This window comes from Puma concolor, chromosome B3 (genome assembly GCF_028749965.1).
Source record: "Puma concolor isolate L17-30 chromosome B3, mPumCon1.1.hap2, whole genome shotgun sequence".
NCBI classification, from domain to species: domain Eukaryota; kingdom Metazoa; phylum Chordata; class Mammalia; order Carnivora; family Felidae; genus Puma; species Puma concolor.
In genome coordinates, this window is record NC_141672.1 from 44,180,422 (window position 1) to 44,197,465 (window position 17,044).

The window sequence follows — 17,044 nt, forward strand, 5'->3', positions numbered from 1 at the left end:
TCGTATATCTCTCCATTTTTTTAGATCTTCTTTAATTTTCCTTAGCAATGGTTTCTAATTCTTAGCACACAAGGTTTATCCCTGAGTGTTTAGTATTTTTTGTGCTCTTTTAATGTAATGTCAGTAGTATTTTTTTAATTTGTATTTTTGATACTCTGTGTTAGTGTATAGAAAAACAGTTGATTTTTATATGGTGATTTTATACCTGCAACCTAACTAAACTCACTTATTAGTTCTAATAGTTTTTTTTTTTTTTCTGTAGATTCCACAGGATTTTCTGAATAGACAATCATGTTGTCTGCCAATAAAGTCAGTTTTACTTATTCCTTTAAAGTATAAAAACCTGTTATTTTGTTCTCTTGCCTCATTGCATTGGTCAGAACCTCCAGTTCAGTGTTAAATAGAAGCAGTTTGAGTAAACACTGTGTACTATTCTTAACCTTAAGAATAAAACACTCAGGGGGCGCCTGGGTGGCTCAGTTGGTGAAGCATCCAACTTCAACTCAAATCATGAGCTCATGTTTCATGAGTTCAAGCCCCACATCGGGCTCTGTGCTGCCTGCTCAGAGCCTGGAGCCTGCTTCGGATTCTGTGTCTCCTTCTGTCTATGGCCTTACCTCCCTCTCTGTCTCTCTTTCTCTCACTCAAAAATAAACATTAAAAAAAAAAAGAATAAAGCATTCAGTGTTTCGCCCTTAAGTATGATACTAATTGTAGGTTTTTCACAGATGCTCTTAATCAGAATGACAAAATTCTTTAATTTCTAGTTTTCTAAGTAATTTTATAAGATTAGGTGTTGTATTTTGTCAAATGCTTTCTTTTTATTTTGTTAATGTGCTGAATTACATTGATTTCCAAAAGTTAACCTTGCCTTTCTTGGATAAACCCCAATTGTTCACCATGTGTTATCCCATGTATATTTTGTTGGATTAGGTTTGCTGAACTTTTGTCAAGAATTTTTGTGTTTGTGTTCATGAGGGATATTGACTTAATACATATACTTTTTTCTCATAATGTCTTTGTCTAGTTTTGGTTGTCAGGGTAATACTGGCCTTGTAGAATGAGTTGGAAAATAATCCTTCTTCTTCAATTTCCTGGAAGAGTTTGTATAAGATTGGTATTATTTTTTCCTTAAATGTTTGGGAGAATTTACCAGGGAAGTCATTTGGGCCTGTGGTTTTCTTTGTGAGGGTTTTTAACTACAAATTCAACTTCTTGAATAGACTTAGAAATAGGTTATCTATTTCTTTTTAATTGAACTTTGGTAGTGTCTTTTAAGGATTTGTATATTTTACATAAATTGTTGAGTTTATTGGGATTAAGTTGTTCATGATAGTTCCTTATTGTCCTTTTAATATCTGTAGAATATATAGTGATGTCGCCTTTTCATTCTTGATATTGGTAATTTGTATCTTTTTTTCCTGATCAGTCTAGCTAGAGGTTTATCAGTTTTATTGATTTTCCCAGAGAATCAGCTTTTGGTATCTTTGATTTTTCTCTGTTCTTTTGTGTTTCATCAATTTCCACTCTTTATTCTTTTTTTTGGTACCTAGTTGGGTTTCATTTGCCTTTCTTTGTTTATTTTTTTAAGGTGGAAACTGAGGTCATTGATTTGAGACCTTTCTAGCTTATAGCTAGTTAAGGGCATCTGTTGAGCATCAGTGAGCAAAGAAGAGAGGTGAAGGTTGTGGTTAGAGTGACTAGTGAAGAATAAACTTTGGGGAGTGGTATTAAGAAGACCAGGAAGGGAATCGAGTAATAGCAAATCAGTATTTATAATAGATCTTTTAAAGTGGGCTATGTATTTCAACTCCCCCCTCTTTATATCAGACGATAATCGTTACTCTGAGAAAGGTACATGAATGGAGACTACAAAGAGGCAACAATCAATTGATAAACAATACAGGAAGCAGTTATAAGAAGTTGAGAGGTAATTTTCTAACTTTTTAAATAGAGATTTCATTTTCTCACTGTGACGTTAATAATTCTTTTACTGAGTAATCATCAGCAACATCAACAGCAAAATGAACACTTGGGAGTTTACTGTGTGCCAAACACTGTGCTAAAAATACTTTATGTGCATTTTCGTATTTTATTCTCACCTCTGGACTAGGATATAAGTACTGCTAATAGTATTCCCACCTTACAGATGAGAAAGTGAGCCCTTGTGGGGTTAAATAACATCTTAAGGGTTTACTCAACCAGGGAGTGATGAAGCTGGGATTTGAGCCTGTCATAGTTTAGTGCATCAGCTACTGATTTCCCCATCTCTTCCCCCAGTAGAATAAAGAATCCTTCTTATTTTGAGTTTTGCTAGAATAGCTTTTGTTAAAGTTAGTGGCTCTGGAACTTCTTTCACCACAACCTACAATAAGAAATGGATCTTACAGGGGCACCTGGGTGGCTCAGTTAAAGCATCTGACTTTGGCTTAGGTCATGATCTTGCAGTTGCAGTTCATGAATTTGAGCCCCACATTGGACTCTCTCCTATCAGCATGGATCCTGCTTCAAATCCTCTGTCCCCCTGTCCCCCTGATCCTTCCCCACTCACTCTGTCTCTCTCAAAAATAAATAAACATTTAAAAAAAAAAAAAAAGGAAATGGATTTTACATGGCAGCCCAGGGGACATTTGTTATATGTATGTTTGTGTATGTGTTATGTTTTGAGTGTATGTGCATCTCATTAAACTATATTTGGTTTTAATATGTACATTGTACTTCATTTTCTATTGATTCTCTCTTCTCTCCTCTCTTTCTTGTCACAATCCACTAATGGATTGCAATCCAAGTGAGAAAAACACTGATCTAGTCTAAGCCAGGAGAATTGTAGACAAATAGGGAGCATTGTAACTATATGTCTATGTATGTGAGAGAGGCATTGGGGGTGGGAATGGGAGTATAAGTTATTTTGATATCTGAACACTGGCTACATCTTAGACAAAATTGATTGCTAAAAAAAAAAAGTTGCTTTTTTTTTTTTTTTTTTTTTAAAGATAGACTTGAGGGGCACCTGGGTGGCGCAGTCAGTTAAGCGTCCGACTTCAACCAGGTCACGATCTCGCGGTCCGTGAGTTCGAGCCCCGCGTCGGGCTCTGGGCTGATGGCTCAGAGCCTGGAGCCTGTTTCCGATTCTGTGTCTCCCTCTCTCTCTCTGCCCCTCCCCCGTTCATGCTCTGTCTCTCTCTGTCCCAAAAATAAATAAACTTTGAAAAAAAATAAATAAATAAAGATAGACTTGAGGAGTAATGTGTTTGGTTTTTCTTTTTAAAGCTTTCTGATCCTTCTGATTTACCAAGGAATGCCTTTAGAATTTTTACCATTCTTGTGGAATTTTTATGTATTGAGCATATCGATTATGCTTTGGAAACAGGACTTGCTGGTAAGTATATTTATTTGTCTTATAATTTGCATTAAATTTCTTTAATCATGCTTAGTTCACTGTATGCATAATATTGTTTTATATATATTCAACTTTATACATCAAATTCAGTTCAATGCAATGAATAATGCTTTTTGAGCTTCTTTAATGCAAGGGTTTTCCAGGTGCTGAAAGTTACACAAAGACACAGTTGTCTCATATTTCTTACATCAAGCAGGGCAGGGCAAGCTACATAAGTTACTGCAGCGTATGGGCAGACTGTAGTACAATGCTATAGGTTATAAAATGTCAAGGGAGCAGAAATAAGGATGACAGCAATTCTTGTTGAGGCAATTGAGTAATATAAGGTGTAGAAAGAAAAATATTCCAAAATAAGCCTGGAAAGGAATGAATTCATATTAAAATTTTTTCTTTTGCTTTTGGTCTTTTGGGTTTACTGGTATTCATAGGGTAATGATGACTTCTTCCCTAAATCCCAGTCCCATTAATCCAGTTGTCTCTGAACTTTCCACCTGTCTATTGTGCATCTCAGATATAACATATGCCTAATGAAGCTCTTTATCTTCCATCTAAATCTGTTTGACTCCCATTTTTCTCCATGTGTTTGAAAGGTATTACTATTTATGGGTTGCTCAGGCCCCAAACATAGGAGTTCCCATAATTTTTCCTTTTCATGAATGCTGATAGCCAGTCTATCAGCAAATCCCATTAGTATACTTGCAGACATAACTCAAATTCATCTACTTTTCTCAAGGTCTACTGATGCCACTCTAATGTAAATACCATCATCTCAGGGCACCTGGGTGGCTCAATTAAGCGTCTGACTTCGGCTCAGGTCATGATTTCGTGGTTTGTGAGTTCGAGTCCCGCATCAGGCTCTGTGCTGACAGCTCTGAGTCTGGAGCCTGCTTTAGATTCATGTCTCCCTCTCTCTGTGCCCCTCCCTAGCTCGCTCGCTCTCTCAAAAATAAATAAAACATTTAAAATACATACATACATATATACATACATACCGTCATCTCTGTCTACTCCTAACTGGCCTTTCTGTGTACATTCTCACTTCTGCACAGTACTGACTCCACATAATAGTCAGTTTGATTATTATTTCTTTGTTTAAGACCCGTTAGTATCTTCCTGTTACTTTTAGGGGGAAAATAATAACAGACTTCACAAAAGCATGGCTTTTGATCTGTCCTCCTCTTATGTATTCATCTACATCTCATATTGCACTTCCTCTCACTACCTCAATCGCTCTGGCCTTCATTCTTTTTTCCCACTCAGGCTTGTTGCACTTGGTGTTTCCCTATCCTTCAAATCCTTTTCCTTCAGCTCTTCAATGCCTGGCTTTTCAACCTCTGATCTCAACTAAGAGGTCACCTTCTCAAAGAGTCCTTTGCTGATCACACTAGCCAATGTAGCCCACCTCTCCCAGTCCAGTAACTCATTATTTCATCACTGAATTAATGTTTTTCATAGCACTTCTCGCAATGAAATTTTTCATCTGTTAACATCTGCCTCCACTAACCAGAATTCATTAATTCAACACATACCTTTTAAGTGCCTACTCCTGCACTCATGGAGCCTTCAATCTCAGGGAAAGGATAGACAAATGACTAGAAAGTGCAATGTAAAATTGAGTAAGAGTTAATGAGAAGTGTTGGGGAATTGGGATGGGAAATTCAGGAACAGAGGGCTTTTTTTTTTTTTTTTTTTTTTGAGGAAGGTTGGTCAGAGACTGCCTGTCTGAGGAGACATGATCCAGAGAGCTGAATGAGGTGAAGGAGTGAATTGAGAATTTGGAGACAGTATTTTAAGAGAACAGCATGTATGCTCTTGTGGCTAGGAATCTTAATCTGTCTTATTCACCATTATTGTCTGGCACCTAGAAAGCACATAGTAGATGCTCAAAAATGTTTATTGACTGTATGTCACATCATTTCATAAAGGTTTTAACATTGAAGCATACTCACCCATAATTCAGTAACCTTGTGGTTTATTCTTACCCATTTTTTTATTTGCTCTCATGATGTAGATAAACATTTGTAGCCTGCTTTTTTTTTTAACTTAAGTACAGCAGACTCTTTTTTTTTTTTTTAAGTTTATTCATTTTCTTAAGTAATCTCTACACCCAACGTGGGGTTCAAACTCATGACCCCAAGATCTAGAGTCACATGCTTTGTTCCAACTGAGCCAGCCAGGTGCCCTAATTACAGCAGATCTTGACATTGAGTATTTAACATTTGCCACTTGCAAATGACTTAATGTGGCAATTTGTATTGGGTAATAATACCTCACAGGTATGAAAATTAAAGAAGATAATGAAAAAAGATAACATGAATTTGAATCCATATGGTATGAAGGATCTGTTATTAAGCTCATATGGAAATCTAGCATCTTCATTTTAATAGTTGTATGTATTCACAATTTGGAAGGGCTTAGGGGTGAGAATGTTTCTTATATTCATAAACTTTCTTCCATGCAGCCATTTAGTTAGTATTTACTGCTGTTATTTTTAATGATCGAATAAAATTCTGTCATGCATATATATAATAAAGTTAAATAAACTTAACTATCCCCTATTTCTAGATATCTTGAATCTTTTCAGTAATATAAATAATGCTGCAGTGAACATTGTAGAGCTTAGAGTGTTTTCCTTATTTTGAATTATTTTCTTCGTATGAAATCCCAGAAGTGAAATTAGCAGTTCAGAGTGTGGTACCTGGGGCCCCTGGCTGGCTCAGTTGGTAGGGCATGTGACTCTTGATCTCTGAATTATGAGTTCAAGCCCACGTTGAGGGCAGAGTTTACTTACAAAAACATACACACACACAAAGTGTGTTACCAATTTCAAAATTTCTATACATATACAGTTTTGCAAAAGGGTTTTTTTTTTGCAGTAATTTACACTGTTATTGACCTTTATGATTGTACTAATTCTTTACATAGTGTTGAATATTTTTTTAGAATAAAGGGATTTTTTTTTTTAATTATGTAGAGAGAGCGCACACATGAGTGAGGGAGAGGGGCAGAGGAAGAGAGAATCTTAAGCAGGCTGCATGCTCAGGACAGAGCCTGAGGCAGGTCTCAGTCCCATACTGCTGGTTCATGATGTGAGATGAAATCAAGAGTCAGATGCTCAACCACTGAGCCACCCAGGTGCCTTTGGATATTCTTTAAAAACCTTTAATTTAATGGTTGAAAACACACATAAATATTACCTTTTGTATCTTCCATTAATAATAAGGATTGGTATTTTCTACATGTGTACTGACTTAATTTTCTTTCTAAGTTTGTGTTGGAGTCTTTAGTTTTCTTACTATTTGGTGATTTTATCGTATCTTCTTTTTTTTTTTTTTTGAGAAAGAGGGAGAGTGTGTGCAAGCATGTGCACAGGTCGGGGAAGGGCAAAGGGAGAGGAAGAGAAAGAATCATAAGCAGGCTCCATGCAGCCAATGCAGGGCTCTGTCTCACAACCATGAGATCATGACCTTAGGCGAAATCAAGAGTCAGACGCTTAACCAACTGAGCCACCCAGGCACCCCTTTTGTTTTCATTTTTAAAACTTTGAAAAAAAATCATCATCCTGTAAAGAATTCTAGGTATTAAACTTTTATTTTCTCATGTATGAATATTTTCCTTAGCCCATTATGCTTCTTAATTTTAGCTAGAAACATAGACATCTAAGGTTAGAATGTATCTTAGAGTTTATCTATTGCTCTTTTACAAAAAAGATGAATCTGAAATCTGGAGAGGTCAGCTCTCTTTTTTGGAGTCAGCATGTGGAGTCACCTGAATAGCATGCTGAAAAATCAAGAATTTTTTTGTAGACAGCAAGGAGACTTTGAATATTTTTGAAGAAATAATAGAGAGCAAGATGAGTGAAATGTGTAAATTTAAATATATTACTCTGGCAACAATATATTAACAGAAAAGATAAAGTGATTTGAACCCAGGAAAGTAACAAAAAAATTATTTTAACTGAGATAATGAGGCCTTGTTATAAGAAAAATGGTGGAAGTGGTTCATGGCTCATGTGAACCACTGGGCGTGAGAGAGTAGGAAAGAAAAGATACAGACCAAGACGATTCATTTATTGATGTATTTTTTGTTTATCTCAGCAAATAATGAAAACTGAGTAGATGGTGAAACCTTGCATGTAAAAACTTTGGATTAATTTTATTATTAAGCTTAATTTTACTTTTCTGTCCACAAAAATCATTGCTGATTTATTAAAATAGCAGTTGCTTTTATTCATAATATCACATTCATTTTTTCAGTTAGCAAGATGAATTTCTTCAAGTGTGATTCTAATACATACATGCCTTCCAATTTTAGGAATTCCTTCTTCAGATTCTAGGAATGCAAATCTCTATTTTTTGGATGTTGTGCAACAGGCCAATACTATTTTTCATCTTTTTGACAAGCAGTTTAATGATCACCTTATGCCACTAATAAGGTTAGTCAAATTGATTTTTGTTGGTATGTCAGTGAATATTATAATGTTCTCTACATATAAAGACAACAAAAATTTCATGAGATTAATAGGACAGATTTTAATATACGACATTAAATAAGGTTTGGTTTATATTTTCCTATCAGTTTATGTGAACTTTTCAAGCATGTGAGGATTAAATAAGGTGGAGTATATGTGAACATGCCTTATAAAATTATATGTGTACTATTAAAAGATGAACAATATATAAAAGATAATATTTTAAACATTTTATTGTAAACATTGATATGCCAAAAAATTAGTCTAGAAACAGTCTTAAAGATAAGATCACTTGTAATCCCTAAATCACACTTTGAAAGGAAATGTACTAATTTAAGAACTGTAATGCCACATAGCAAAGAATCCACATAACTGTTAGAGTTGTATATTCCTTAATATTTTGTGTGTTTTTGACATTTAGGTGGCATTCAGAAGGCAAATATGACTGTCAAAATTATTTTTTAGTGTAGGAAAGCTAAATCAACTGGATTGGCTGTAGTCTCCAAACTTTAATTAGTATAATTGATTATATTCTTAAGATATCCAATGGATTTTTTGTTTTTTATTTTTTGTTTTGTTTTTTACTGTTATTTAATTAAAAAGGAAACAAACACAAAACAACAAAACAAGAAGAAAATGAAACAATCCCAAAATTTCAAAATCACATATATTTATATTCTTGAGGGATGTCTTCTCTGAGATGAAAGTAATGAATCCAAAAAAAAAAAAAAAAAAAAAAAAAGAGGTTAGAGTGGGAGAGAGCCAAAGCATAAGAGACTCTTAAAAACTGAGAACAAACTGAGGGCTGATGGGGGGGGGGGGAGGTGGTGATGGGTATTGAAGAGGGCATCTTTTGGGATGAGCACTGGGTTTTATATGGAAACCAATTTGACAATAAATTTCATATATTAAAAAAAAAAGTAATGAATCTAAATCTTCTTCTTCCTTCTCTTCTAAATGGTTAATTTTTCCTAGTGTGACTATTAGGCATAGTAATACTGCATAATTTCCTAGTTTGAATTGGGCACTGTAGTTACTACTTACGTGCTTCTTGGATTTGCAAGCAAATTAAAATAATATATATGTTTGTGTATTTATAAATTTTTATAACAATATACATATGCATATGAAAAACTTTCAGAGTTATAAGGCTACTAATGTGATTTTTTTTTCCTTTTAAACATTGAATAGCTCTTCTCCTAAGTTATCTGAATGCCTTCAGAAGAAAAAAGAAATAATTGAACAAATGGAGATGAAATTGGATACTGGCATTGATAGGCAAGTTGTTAGTTTTTTGGGTTTTTTTTTAAGATTTTGTTATTATTTTTTTAAATGTTTATTTTTGAGAGAGACCATGTGCGAGGTAGGGGAGGGGCAGAGAAAGGGAGACTGGATTGGAAGCAGGCTCTGTGCTGACAGTAGAGAGTCTGACGCAGGGCTCGAATCATGAACCATGAGATCATGACCTGAGCTGAAGTCAGATGCTTAACCAACTAAGCTACCCAGGTGCCCCTAAAGATTTTATTTTAAAATCCACACCCCCGCGTGGGGTTTGGACTCTCAGTCCTCCAAAAGCCACATGCTCCACCCACCGAGCCAGCCAGGCACCCCCCGCCCCTTGCCTCTTATATTTTTTAAATTGTAAAAACACTAGGGGCGCCTGGGTGGCTCAGTCGGTTAAGTGTCCGACTTTGGCTCAGGTCATGAGCTCACGGTTCGAGAGTTCGATCGATCCCCACATCGGGCTCCGTGCTGACAGCTCGGAGCCTGGAGCCTGCTTCCGATTCTGTGTCTCCTCTCTCTGCCACTCCCCTGCCTCACACTCTGTCTCTCTCTCTCAAAAATAAATATTTTTTTAAAAATTTTAAAATTTTTGTAAAAACACTATTATAAATGCAGCATGAAAATGGTTTTTAGTATGTTTAGATTCTTTTAAACTAGATTCAGTTGAAAACTATTCTTGGAAGCCATCGTTTTCTCCTCCTCCTCCTTTCTCCTACTCTTTCAAAACTCCTTAAAAATGGTATGTAACATAGAGGATTTTATTTTCATTTAGAATTTTCAGGGTTATGTCTGAAATGCTTTAAATAAATATGCTAATTTTCTGTAAGTAAATTTCATTAAGTGAATGCAAACTCTGTGTTCAAAAATTTTTGTAACAGTTTTTGTAGTTAATTATCTGTTTACGGAATAGAGCGGTGGGTCTCTTCTTGAGATGATGTGGTGGTCTTATACTTACTAATGATGATGACAGTTACCATTTATCAAGCTTTTGCTGTGTGCCAGGCACAGTGTTAAGGACCTTCACTTGTGTTATTTATTAGGTAGAAAATACCATTTCTGTTTTACAGATGAGGAAATCGAGGCTTAAAGAAATAAAGTATTTGCTCAAGATTGCACAGTTAGTAGTGGTAGAGCTAGGATTCAAATGCTAAAGCCCTTGCTACTAGGTTTGGGCATATCTTCTTTATATATTATAATTCTGTTCCTTTCTCTTCTATTCAACAAAGCATATTTGAGTGCAAGTTAGTTAATAGTGCTGTTACAAGGATAGCCTGAAATTCACTCTAATTTGTGAAAAAGTAAATAATTTTTACTTTATTAGTAGTATCAAATTTGCAGGTCACCTCCCAATTACCTTTTCACTAAGATCAATATACTGTAGAGTATATGATAATGAGGGAAAGAAAAATAAAGTTAAAGAATAAAACTGGGAAAAGGGCATGTTATAGAATTAATTACTGAGCTTAATTTACTGATTATATGCTTAGAATAATCCTAAAAACTGGCCTCTACCTTTTGCTTTCAGTCAGGACAACAGGAGATTATACATACACAGTATTTCACATAATGTAATATGTTTATATACATTATAATCATCCCTTCAAGAAGTGTGTATTTTCCTAACCTAAATCCCTCATATTAACTTAATTTGTTTCTTCTTGGTTTGCCTCAGAATACCTAAAAATCATACTTGGGACGTGGGGAGGTTGGATACATTAAGCTTTCAGAGGTACAGGAAAGATGTATTTGTTAGGTATCTTCTTAATATCTTTCTATATAAGCTTTAGTCTTGGGCTCCTGGGTGGCTTAGTCAGTTGAGCGTCTGACTTCAGCTCAGGTATGATCTCACGGTTTGTGAGTTCGGGCCCCGCATCGGGCTCTGTGCTGACAAACTCAGAGCCTGGAGCATGCTTTGGATTCTGTCTCCTTCTCTCTCTGCCCCTCCCCACTTGTGCTCTGTCTCTCAAAAATAAATAAGTATTAAAAAAAATTTTTAAGCTTTGGTCTCAAAGTCTTTGTACTAGTTGACCAATTGAAAGCACAGTGATCTGTAGTGGTCTCATGAATGTGAACTTCTAATTTTTTTACCCATTTTCCATGGATAATGGGTAAAAGAGGGAAGCAGAGCATCCACCTGATCCCTTCTGGTATTTTCAGACCAGTGTCCACCTGTGGGTATTAGGTCAGAACCTCTTTGCCTTTGAAGCTCACATCATCTTTTCTTATTGCTGTTATCTCTCAGTCATTTACGTTAGTCCCCTGTATTTATTGAGAATTTGGGCAACAGGCTCACAGTTTTTCTTTTAACCTTAGTGTAAGTCATTTCCACTTCCTTGTGTCTGACCCATTCATTTTCTTGATCATCTTCACTTTAGCTACCTACTCTCGTATCCTGCTAGACCTTGTTATCATTGGTAACAAAAACCTCAAACTTGAATATCCCACTCATTGCTCATAACCTCTTGTTCTTCCAACTCCACAACCTGCTTTCTGACCTCAGCACGAGCTCTAGCCCTTAATTTATTAATCGTTTGCCAATTACCCTTTTCCTAGCTTTACTTTATTATTATGCTTAGGTTGCTTGACCCAGCTCTTGAATTAGTCCCTTCTAATTCCCCTAAAATATATTTCCATTAACCATAACTATCTTACAGATCCTAAGTTTTGGATCAGTGCAGTCTCTTTTATTACCATAACTGGGTGACTGATTGCTGTTAGAGAATATCACATAACTCAAATGTTATTGGTACCACTACAAACCCATGCTCTCATTTCTCAACTGGGTCTTTAGTACCACTTGTTCAGCCTACTGATTGTCCTTAGAGTGTAAACTCATATGCTTCTCACGTCTTCTTCCAAATGTTGGCCATTCGTCTTAAACCCTCTAGCTTCCCCTCTTGTAACCATTCTCTGTATATAACTGTTAACGAAATAAGTTAGTGACAGATTTCTAAGATCTTTTTTTTTTTTTTTTAAATTTTTTTTTTCAACATTTATTTATTTTTGGGACAGAGAGAGACAGAGCATGAACGGGGGAGGGGCAGAGAGAGAGGGAGACACAGAATTGGAAACAGGCTCCAGGCTCTGAGCCATCAGCCCAGAGCCTGACGTGGGGCTCGAACTCATGGACCGCGAGATCGTGACCTGGCTGAAGTTGGACGCTTAACCAACTGCGCCACCCAGGCGCCCCCATAAGATCTTTAATATTACCTTAAATAAAGTATTGGGCAAGAGCAGGAATCTAAATAAAACCAGAGTTCATTGATAGCAAGACCTAGAATTTATTTTTTCTAAAATCTAAAGTCTACCAACAGTAAATAATTTTACAGAGCTATGAAATTAAATAATTTCAGTTTAGTATAAATAATATAAAGTGAATATAAAATAAAGGATCAAGGGGCTCCTGGGTGGCTCAGTTGGTTAAGTGTCTGACTTCGGCTCAGGTCATGAGCTCACAGTTCTTGAGTTCGAGTCCCACATCAAGCTCTGTGCTGACAGCTCAGAGCCCGGAGCCTGCTTCAGATTCTGTGTCTCCCTCTCTCTCTGCCCCTCTCCAGCTCACACTGTCTCTTTCTCTCTCTCTCTCAAAAATAAACAAACATTTTTTAAAAATTTTTAAATAAAGGGATCAAATATATGGTGTTCTCAATTCTCTAGGACGTTAAATTGTATGATTGGACAGATGAAGCATATCTTGGCTGCAGAACAAAAGAAAACAGATTTTAAGCCAGAAGATGAAAACAATGTTTTGATTCAATATACTAATGTGAGTAAAATGATTCAATATACTAGTAAGAATATCTGCTTTGCTTAATAATTTCATTAACATTTTCATTGGTGCATCTTACTGTGCTCTAAGTTATTTTCTTTTATACTTAGAAATCAGTGAGACACTATATGTATTTTCTCCTCATCTAAGTTGATATCCATTTCTATGTAATAAGTGTAGAAAAAATTTTACAGGCCTGTGTTAAAGTCTGTGCTTACGTGAGAAAGCAAGTGGAAAAGATTAAAAATTCCATGGATGGGAAGAATGTGGATACAGTTTTGATGGAACTTGGCGTACGTTTTCATCGACTTATTTATGAGCATCTTCAACAATATTCCTACAGTTGTATGGGTGGCATGTTAGCAATTTGTGATGTAGCTGAATATAGGAAGTGTGCCAAAGACTTCAAGGTACGTATTCACAAATCTGAAGCTTGTAAATAGGCTCAGGAACATAAGTCAGACCGTTAAGAATGCATGCTGACTTACTGTCATTACTGAAAAGTTTACAACTTGTTGATATTGTAGCGAGACAGATTTAACATTTTCTAACTGGAAAAGTGTTGTTCCAATCATATTTTCAGTATTAACACATTTTTGCTTTGTGCTTTATTTTAGACAAGGCCATATTTCAGTTCCACAATTCAAATGACATTGTTGACTTTCATAACTAAAGCTGTATATATCACACATCAGGAAAATATGTTCTTTCTTCATGTACATCTCTCTGAAATCAGTTTTCCTTAAGGTTTAAATTATTTAAGAAAAGTGCTAAATTAATGATAACTAATTCTAATCCACAGAAGTATAAATGATTGTTAACTATTGAAGAAAACTGGCATACTATATATCTTTTCAAAAAGATTATACCACGTTTTTGTAATGTCTGAAATATTTGAGTTTTAATACTTTCTGAAGCTTTAAAATTTTTTTAATATATTGAACCTCTCCCACATTAGTGACTCCTGAATAACAGTAAATAAGTGAGAAGGATTAAAAACTAATTGTAAAACTAGAAATCGTTTTGTTTCAATGCTGGTTGTTTTTTTTTTCCTTAATTCAGATCCCACTGGTATTACAGCTTTTTGATACTCTGCATGCACTTTGCAATCTTCTGGTAGTCGCCCCAGATAATTTAAAGCAAGTCTGCTCAGGAGAACAACTTGCTAATCTGGACAAAAACATTCTTCACTCCTTCGTACAACTTCGTGCTGACTATAGATCTGCCCGCCTTGCTCGACATTTCAGCTGAGGTTGAATTTACAAGGGAAACATGTTGTACTTCAGCAGGTCTTGGTTGACTGAAAGCACAGGAGATTTCTTATGACACAGCCAACATTTTATGGAAAAATGACTGTTTGGAAAAACAGCAGCCATACTTACCCTTGAGATTTTATTTGAAATTTGGACACTACCCGGCCATATTTTGCTTTTTTCCCCTTAAGTTAAATTTTAATTCCATTCTTGAACTTAACAAATTTCAAATTCTAAATTTCAAATTATGTGAAACTACGTGTCACTCTTTTCATCCTGGAAAATGCTGGTGTCAGAAAACAAATGAGATGTTATCACTGTTCCAGTTCATGTTCTTTGACATATTCCATTGGGAAGTTTCACCATCCTATTTTGCATTGATGGTAAAATACAGCAAAACTGCATTTATTATTTACCAATTTTTAATGACCTTTTCAGCACTTGGTAATTGTTAACCAATTGTTATTTTAGGTTTTCTTAGAGAACTTTTGCCTCTTTCAAAAGGTTAACAACTGAGCATAATTTCTGTAGTTGGTTAATTGGATTTTTCCCTGAGGTACAACAGTAGTATTCCAAGAAAAATGTTATAAACTGAACTAATATGATGAAATGTTTTATGTAGATATTAGGAGTGGATCAGAATACATCTGCTTTCTGGGTAAAAAAACTTAAAGTTTACTATTTCTTATTTCATAAACAGATTTTAAGCCAATGCTAGCAGGAATTAATAAGTCTACCTTATTTTATATTTCACTTAAGGTAAGGTGGAGGACCTTAACTGAAGGACCATATTTATTCATTATTTTAATATTATAAGGGAAGTAAAGTTGAGGTATAGTCTAAATGGTGAATATGAGAAATATTGACAGTGTTTAGCAACAATGCAGCCCTTTAAGATTACTTTCTTAATACTAAACTGGAATAAGATGGGATGGCTGAACACTGGTAATCTATTTTAAGGGGAATCAGTAATTGATAGCATTATATATTCTAAGTCTGGAGACAAGCTTTGTGAAGACTGATTGCTTTTCAGATCTATAGTTTCTGTCATTATCTTTTTCAAGGCATTTCTGAAGCAATTCTTGAATGGAGTTAACTGAATTGGCTTAATATGGTGACATAATAAATCACTTATAAAATTTTAAACGTCAAGTGGAAATTTAGCAAGGCTATTTACTCTACAATCTCTCTAAACTTGCTCTGCAAGAATTCATTCTTATCTGTGTGTAGTATTTCAGTTCCCTTTGTGTTGTTCGCAATCTTCTAAGAACAGATAAACTTTAATATTCAGCTCATTCTTGGCATTTTTTTCCTTTAATGTAGGCTTTTTGGCCTAATTTTGGCAAACTACTTTTCTTTTAAGACTATGTTTCTGAATAGTCATCAATCTTACCAAAACTTCCAGATCCAGCACTACCTACTGTTTAAGTTACTATTGACTGAATTTTCTTAATTTTCTGTTTAGCCCAGTGTTATCAAGGTAAGCAAAAGAAACAAAGTATGCCAACTTTTATCAAAGCATTTTAGAAAATTGTGGCAGCTTTAGAAAGCTGTCTAGTTTTCTATTCCCTAGCCAAGGGGAGAGCCAGAACAGATTTTGGATACTAGAGAAAGTCATATGCTTGTACTATTGCCATTTTAGAAAGCTCTGATGTGAATTCAAATTATACCTCTGTTACTTAAAGCCAACAATTTTAAAGCAGTAGTTTTACTGGCCATTTGAACTCTTTGTACAGTGTCAATTTGTATAAAAAAAAAAAAAAAAAAAGAGAGAAAGAGAAAACAAAATCTTAAATAAAACACGAGAGAACATTTTAAGACTTCCAAATCAGAGAAGTGCTTCAAATTATTTTGTTTGGATTAATTTTTTTAAATGTAAAACATAAACATGTTGCTTAAATATTTTGTTAATTATTATTTCCATGCTTGAATTTTGTGCAATATTTTCCATTATGTCCATTGACCAAGGCAGTGACAAAGAAAACTCATAAGTGAATACTTAATTTAGAAGTGTTAACATTAATGCTTAATAAACAAATTCCCTGCAATTGTTTTTTTATTTCACTCCATTTTTTACATCTTAAGGATATCCATAGTTAATTTTCTAAATTATTGCTATTTAAGTTTTTAAGATGTTCCTTATTTTTTATAGGTCTTCTCACCTCCTTTTTTTTTTTTTAGAAGAAAAATACTTTTTTTTCTAAGATTAGAAATTTAACTGATTATCTTTCTTTAAAAAATTTTGTTCTATAAAGCCCTGTGCATTCCTTGCATTCTTTTTATTCCAATTTTTAAAACATTTTTTATATTTATGGCCACTATAAAATTTTGCCCACAATTTATGACTCAAAAAAGATGATCAATAAGTAAGATGTTTTTCAAATGCACATGATAAAATTTTAAGTAGCAATAATGGAACTTTGTATATTAGTAACATTAGACAACATTTGATTAAAGAGAATCCTTACAGTTTTCTGCATTTCTACAGGAGCTAACAGACAATATCTATGTAATGTTTTGAAGTGGAAAATATGCTCCAAAACACTGCAAATTATTTTTCTGAAACTTAAGTATATTATGTTTTTGTAATATGGTACAGAAAGTTAAAATACAGGACACAGGTTTTAGCCTCTATAAGTTATGGTATTGAAAATGACAGTCTACCACAGTAGATGAATAGTCCTTATCAAGAATTATAAAATAACAGTTGAATGAATCTTTAGACACATGACTCATTGACTATTTCAAGACAAGTATTAGCCTCATTTTGAGCATCTCCATGGTTGCAAGTCCCTAGCACCTTCCTTTTTTAAAAAAACTGCTAAATACATTAACTTATGATATATTTAGATGATTTTCTTTCCTCT

The 17,044-nt window shown here is 34.6% G+C and overlaps 1 protein-coding gene across 1 annotated transcript in view; it reads left to right on the forward strand.

Annotated features, from left to right (window-relative positions):
• EXOC5 (exocyst complex component 5) overlaps nucleotides 1-16,225 on the forward strand; it is a 56,689-nt gene extending 40,464 nt beyond the window's left edge. Inside the window, exons 13-18 of the mRNA XM_025918964.2 lie at nucleotides 3,271-3,379; nucleotides 7,715-7,835; nucleotides 9,063-9,149; nucleotides 12,813-12,921; nucleotides 13,119-13,334; nucleotides 13,987-16,225. Coding sequence (XP_025774749.1) covers nucleotides 3,271-3,379; nucleotides 7,715-7,835; nucleotides 9,063-9,149; nucleotides 12,813-12,921; nucleotides 13,119-13,334; nucleotides 13,987-14,175 — 831 coding nt within the window. The 3' untranslated portion in view covers nucleotides 14,176-16,225. The remainder of the gene's footprint in view (nucleotides 1-3,270; nucleotides 3,380-7,714; nucleotides 7,836-9,062; nucleotides 9,150-12,812; nucleotides 12,922-13,118; nucleotides 13,335-13,986) is intronic.
• The last annotated feature ends 819 nt before the right edge of the window (nucleotides 16,226-17,044 follow it).